Source organism: Aegilops tauschii, chromosome 2 (genome assembly GCF_002575655.3).
Source record: "Aegilops tauschii subsp. strangulata cultivar AL8/78 chromosome 2, Aet v6.0, whole genome shotgun sequence".
NCBI classification, from domain to species: domain Eukaryota; kingdom Viridiplantae; phylum Streptophyta; class Magnoliopsida; order Poales; family Poaceae; genus Aegilops; species Aegilops tauschii.
The window spans coordinates 563,431,505-563,438,084 of record NC_053036.3 but is presented as its reverse complement, the minus strand read 5'-3'; the positions used below and the strand labels follow the sequence as shown (position 1 = coordinate 563,438,084).

The window sequence follows — 6,580 nt, the reverse complement described above, 5'->3', positions numbered from 1 at the left end:
ACCATGGATTGAATTTTGGGGCGACTGGCTCTATCGCATAGACGTCCCTGAGTGCGCGCTTGCGCTTCCTTTTGGGTATGTGTGTGGCATATATCATGTTCACCGTTTTGACTTGGGGGGAAACTTCTTCTGTCCCCCTGTGTGCGGCTGCCGGGGCTCCTCGTCGTCATCCTCGCTTTGCGATCCCTTTTCCTTGTTCTCGGCATTTAGCTTGCCGGCCTGTTTAAAAACCCAGCAGTCTCTATTGGTATGGTTGGCTGGTTTGTCTGGGGTGCCATGGATTTGGCACGGACGGTCGAGTATGCGGTCCAAGCTGGATGGTCCCTGATTGGTTCTTTTATACGGCTTCTTCCGCTGACCGGACTTGCAGCCGCTGAATCCGGCATTGACAGTAGTGTCATCGGTGTTGTCACTATTACTTCGGCGTTTGTGTCTGCTGCGTCGGAGCTTGCCGTTGCTGTTTTTGACCTCGGAGGGGCTTGCATCGCTGGCCGTGTTTTTGCTGCGAGCCAGCCAACTGTCCTCACCCGCACAAAAGCGGGTCATGAGTGTCGTGAGGGCTGCCATAGATTTTGGCTTTTCCTTGCCGAGGTGGCGTGCGAGCCATTCATCCCGGATGCTATGTTTAAAGGCCACTAGGGCTTCGGCATCCGGATAGTCGACGATCTGGTTCTTTTTAGTTAGGAACCTGGTCCAGAATTTCCTGGCTGACTCCCCAGGGTGTTGAACTATGTGAGTTAAGTCATCAGCATCTGATGGCCGGACATATGTACCTTGGAAGTTGTCAAGAAAGGCTTCTTCCAAGTCCTCATAGCTACCAATAGAATTTTCAGGCAGGCTATTTAACCAGTGTCGAGCTGGCCCTTTGAGTTTGAGTGGGAGGTATTTGATGGCGTGAAGGTCATCCCTGCGGGCCATATGGATGTGGAGAATAAAATCCTCGATCCACACCGCGGGATCAGTTGTTCCATCGTATGATTCAATATTTACGGGTTTAAACCCTTCTGGAAACTCATGATCCATTACTTCGTCAGTGAAGCAAAGAGGATGTGCGGCGCCTCTATATCGGGCCGCATCACGACGTAGCTCCGATGGAGTCCGTCTGCGGTTTTCGGCCTGGGCGTGACTAGGTTTGTCACGTCCGAATAGGTAGCCGTCATCGCGTGTCGAGGCACGTCCTCGCGATCTATAGATCGATCTTGTATGCCCTGACCTACTGTCCAGGTCTTGCCGAAGGTCATATGTGTAACCCCGAGCTGTTTTATCCCTGCCTTTACGGCGAGGTGGGGCAGTCTGGTGTTTGGCTTGAGTTGCCGTTTTATCCCGACCGCGTGGTGGTCGGTCGGCCGCATTGCGCGATGATGGTACGTGCTCCAGCGCCTCGTCATCGAACTGGGGCAGCAATTTGCGCTTCAGGTAACTTTTGGCTGGGCGCTTAAGGCCGTATTCTTCGGCTGCTAGGACATCAGTCCATCTGTCATTGAGCAGATCTTGATCAGCTTGAAGCTGCTGCTGCTTCTTTTTCAGGCTCCTTGCAGTGGCTATTAGCTGGCGCTTGAAGCGCTCCTGGTCGAGAGGTTCCTCCGGAACAATAAAATCCTCGTTGCCGAGGCTCACCTCCTCCTCGGAGAGCGGATGATAACTACCGTCCTCTGAATCTTCGTCTATGGCCTGTTTATAAGGGCTAACTTGCCCATCTTCCCGATTGTCTTGTTCGGCAGTATGCTCATCGGGGTCTTCTGTGTCTTCGGCACCATCTGGAGTGTTATCGTCTCCTGTGCCGGTGTTGCTGTCCTTGCTGCAGCGCGACTTAGAGCGGCGCCGCTGACGCCGGCGCTTTGGTTGTGTCTTAGGAGGGTCATCCTTCGCTGGGTTCTCCTTGTCGTCGCCGCTATTATCTTTTGGTGCATCCACCATGTATACGTCATATGAGGAAGTGGCCGTCCATCGTCCTGTGAACGGCGGGTTTTGGGCCTTCTCTTCTCCGGCATCGTCGTCCATACCGTCGATGTCTTCGGAGTCGTAGTCAAGCGTGTCAGTTAGGTCCTCGACAGTGGCTATGAAGTGGGTGGTGGGTGGGAAACGAAATTCCCCGTCATCAGCCTCTAGTTCGAACCGGATATAATTCGGCTGAGAGTCCCCTGCTAGGGATAGGTTTTTCAATGAGTTGAGCACGTCGCCTAAAGGCGAGTGCCTGAAGATGTCCGCGACGTTGAATTCGGCGATCGATAACCGATCCTGCCCGTCATACGCGGATGCACACTGTTCGGAACTTGTAGCCGGAAGCGAGTCCAAGGTTCCGGAGACACAGACATCATGCGAGGTTAGATCTGTGTGCGGCTCCAACGCCATAGAATCTGCGGCTTCCGTGGCGGGGTTGAGCTTCCCGTCCTCGGATGACGCGATCTGCTCCGGATCTAAGGCCAGAGCAGTTATAGGTGCAATTTCCTGGGCATGGCCCGATGACAGATCCAAGTCATGTTCATCGTGGCGATGGGGAGCGACTGCTGCGGTCTCCAATCCGTTGAAGATCAAGTCTCCACGGACATCCGTGACGTAGTTCAAGCTCCCAAATCTGACCCGATGGCCAGGGGCGTAGCTATCGATCTGCTCCAGATGGCCAAGCGAGTTGGCCCGCAGTGCGAAGCCGCCGAACACGAAGATCTGCCCGGGGAGGAAGGTCTCCCCTTGGACAGCATCGTTGTCGATGATTGGAGGGGCCATCAAACCTTTTGGGGACGGTACAGTGGAACTCTCAATGAAAGCACCAATGTCGGTGTCAAAAGCGGCGGATCTTGGGTAGGGGGTCCCGAACTGTGCGTCTAAGGATTATGGTAACGGGAGGCAGGGGACACAATGTTTACCCAGGTTCGGGCCCTCTCTATGGAGGTAATACCCTACTTCCTGCTTATTACCCTACTTCCTGCTTATTGATCTTGATAAATATGAGTATTACAAGAGTTGATCTACCACGAGATCGTAATGGCGAAACCCTAGAAGTCTAGCCTGTATGACTATGGTAATGAGTCTCTCAACTCCGGACTAAGTCCTCCGGTTTATATAGACACTGGGACGATCTAGGGTTACACAAGGTCGGTTAGAGAGAAAGGAATCTACATATTTGATCGCCAGCTTGCCTTCCACGCCAAGGAGAGTCCCATCCGGACACGGGTGCAGTCTTCAGTCTTTGTATCTTCGCAGGCCATCAGTCCGCCCCATGGCTAACAGGCCGGACGCCCGAGGACCCCTTAGTCCAGGACTCCCTCAGCACTCGATTGTGCTCATCTAGCAGGGTTGTGGCGACGATAGGGCACACTTGTGGGATAGGGGCTCCCCCCTTGGCTTGTGGAGCTACGGTGGTGGCAGGGAGCTACATGTTTGGATGGCGGCGCGGCGACGCCCCTTAGGCGGGTGTGCTCTAGTGGTCGTGGAGATGGGTCTTGGCCTCTGTGGCGGTGCTATCTCCGTCTATTCCTTCTGTGTGTGCGCCGGAGCAGAGGTTGGGGCTTGAGGAAGCCGGGGCGGCGTCCTCAAATCGGCGGTTCATAGGTGTGGTGGCGTGAGGTGCCGTTGCCACTGCGACATGTAGGTGGTTTTAGTGGTCGAGATAATGCTCCTTGCTCATCTTGCTGCGTCCTTACGCCCCGGGCTCCCTTGTGTGGCTCAGCGGTGGTGAAGGTTCTCTCGGCGAATGTCTTGCACTTGCTTGGTCTATGCCAATTACGATGACATCCTCGGGCATCACATTCCTTTCTGAAGGCATCATCGAGGAGCTACCTTAGCCGACACAAGTGTCATGTGATCTCTAAGTGAAAACCCAATAAATGTCAGAACGGGCGACGACAACACCCATGTCGTCACCTTGTTGGAGGCGCCGCCTTGGAAACTTTGGCCAATACGGGGCGGCAAGTTTTCGGTAGTTGTGCAGGGTTGCCTTGTGTTCAGGGCGGTGGATGCCGGAGTGGCGGTTCCGGGTGGTGGATGTTAGCCAAGGAGGCGACCTCGGGCGGCCATGCAACGCCGGCTCTATGAGGTAGACCCGCGACTCTGCATGGCATCGGTGGCAACCTCATGCCGCAAGGATGGCTAGTTCACCGGTCCAGCCGTGCGGTTTTTGCACGGTTGTCCCTTAACCAAACGCATGGTCTTTTTTTTGCATGGTTGTCCCTTAATCAATCATGTGGTTGGGGTGTTTGCATGGTTGTCCCTTAATCAATCTAGAGGTGCGTGCAGGTGTGTGTGGCGGGGGGGGGGGGGGGGGGGGGGAGGAGGAGTTGCCGGTTTTTCCTCCTTAAATTGTGCCTTGTATCGGGGTTTTGCCCGGTTATCCGTGATTGACCAGACAATTCTCTTCTTCTTAATAAAATGCAGGAACCCTCTACCCTCTTTGAGGTGTTCTTGAGAACAAAATGTGAACACATGGAGTAGATAATCGCACAAGATTCAGATTTAGCAAAATATCATAACATTATCTGGATAAATTCCCTGCTAAAATCATATTGCCATGTCACTAGAAACACTAGAGACGATAATCCCAAAAGCATAACAAAATTTAGGGGCAAGATAATTCGTAGGTCGGGCCATTATGTTTTTCCCCTGACAGTGCTCTTGCAAAGTGTCCCTAGCATGTGGTACCCAAATCCAAACAGGATCGAGTCATTGAAGGGAAACTAAACAAGAGAGGGACGCACAAGAGGACCCAAATACTCCTTGTCTGAAACTAAGTGTCCCTTATTTAATAGTTCCAAAATATAGTGCGTCCGCGCTTTTCAAAATTCAATTTTGACCATAAATTTAACTAACAAGAGACTGCGGCGGGATAAAAAATTATATAATTGAAAACTTTTTTCGAATACGAATTCATTAGTATAATTTTTGCTTCCGGCGCAGTTAGTCTTGTTGGTTAAATTTATGATCAAAATTAAAACGCGGAAACCAAGGACGCGCTATATTTTAGAACTGAGGGAATACAAATTAGTATAAAAATATACTAAATCAATGGCACTCATTTTGAGACAAAGGAAGTAACGAAATACTATGAATCATGTTTGATTGCTTTCTTCAGATCCATGGCCTTTTGTATTTCGTTTCGAAGCAAATCAATTCACGTAGATGCTCTAATTAGCTTGGCATGGACATAGGGGAATCTACAGGCACCTATTCTTCGTGCCGCGTCATGCTGCTGCCGGCTGCCCTGCCTTGCCTTCCGTAGGCGGCGGCAAGCTGCATCTGGTGCCTCCACCGGTCCAGGCTAGGGCGCCGGCCGGTGAGACGGAGACATCGATGGTTCTTCAGAATACAGATGTTGTTTCTTCAGAATTCAGATCTTGTCGATTCAAACAAAACTTTCGCCGGTCAGGCCGGCCGCTTAGCTCGCGACGGACACCTTCCTGGACTGCCGCTGCCCACGGTGGGACTCCGTCTCCGCCGAGAATCTCTGCTGCCTCCGGGCGGCCTGTTTGGCGCAGACGGCGTCGAGGTGCATCTGCTCGTGGCGGCACTCCTCGCTGCAGTAGGGCGTGTCTCCTCTGTACATGAAGACGTCGCTGTCGCGCGCCAGCGGCTTGGCGCAGAGCGAGCATGCGTCCATCGCCGCCGTGCGGTGCTCGCCGAGCAGCTCGTCGTCGAAGAAGAAGGAGCAGGCCACCGATGCCACCATGGTATGTGTGTGTAGGTGATTTTGGAGTGAAATGCTGAGCAGAGCTTAGCTTGGTGGTGCACTTGCTTGCTGCTGCTGCGAGGAGAGGGAGGAAGAGGAGAGCGAGCGAGTTGTGTGAAGAAAGGAGGGGAAGGCTCAGGTATATATGGAATATGGTGCGTGGTGATGAACACGGCAAGGGCGTCGGAATACCACCGAGAGGAAAACGACGGCAATCGTGGTTTGTCCGGGCGAGGTCGACCAGGTCCCGAACAATGAAAGGAAACATCGCTCTGGAACGTCCCTGTCGATGTAAGTTGTGATATTTTGTGAAGGCTAGAAATGTAGCTGTATTTGAAAACTCTCAAAAATACTTGAAATATCTTCCGGCTGTACTTTGCTTAAACTAGCGCTGATAATTAGCGCGCCAGGCTTTTTGCTTAAACTAGCGCTGATAAGTTGTGATATTTTGTGAATGCCCCACATGGCTAATAATGGATACCAATGCCTATCGTGCACTGTACTGGAGTATGTGATATTTTGAACAAACACGAGATGAAGGAAAGAAAGAAATAGAAAATAATTCTGATTCCCCTCCTTCAGTTAGGCTGGTCATAGCGGGAATAACATAAGTAGTAACATACATGTCACATAAGCAAAGAAGATGATGTGTCAAGTAATTAATGATAAGAGATGCAAATAGAGTAACATAATATGTTACCATCACATAGCGCTTCTCAGTGCAAAATGAGTCTAGAAAGCAATAAATGAAGATCTATATGTTATCACGGTTATATTACTACCCACTATGAAAATAGTAACATAGACTAGTAATATGTGCATGTTACTACTCTAAGTTACTCCCCACTATGACTAGCCTTACAGCACTCTAGCAGACCCCGCATCCCGCCCGCCCCCAAAACTCGTTTCAGTTCGCGCAAA

The 6,580-nt window shown here is 51.4% G+C and overlaps 1 protein-coding gene across 1 annotated transcript; it reads right to left on the bottom strand.

Annotated features, from left to right (window-relative positions):
* Positions 1–5,025: 5,025 nt before the first annotated feature.
* Positions 5,026–5,899, bottom strand: LOC109746643 (FCS-Like Zinc finger 2-like). The gene has a single exon (XM_020305757.4). The coding sequence runs from the start codon at positions 5,657–5,659 to the stop codon at positions 5,369–5,371; it is 291 nt and encodes a 96-aa protein (XP_020161346.1). The 5' UTR covers positions 5,660–5,899; the 3' UTR covers positions 5,026–5,368.
* Positions 5,900–6,580: the final 681 nt, after the last annotated feature.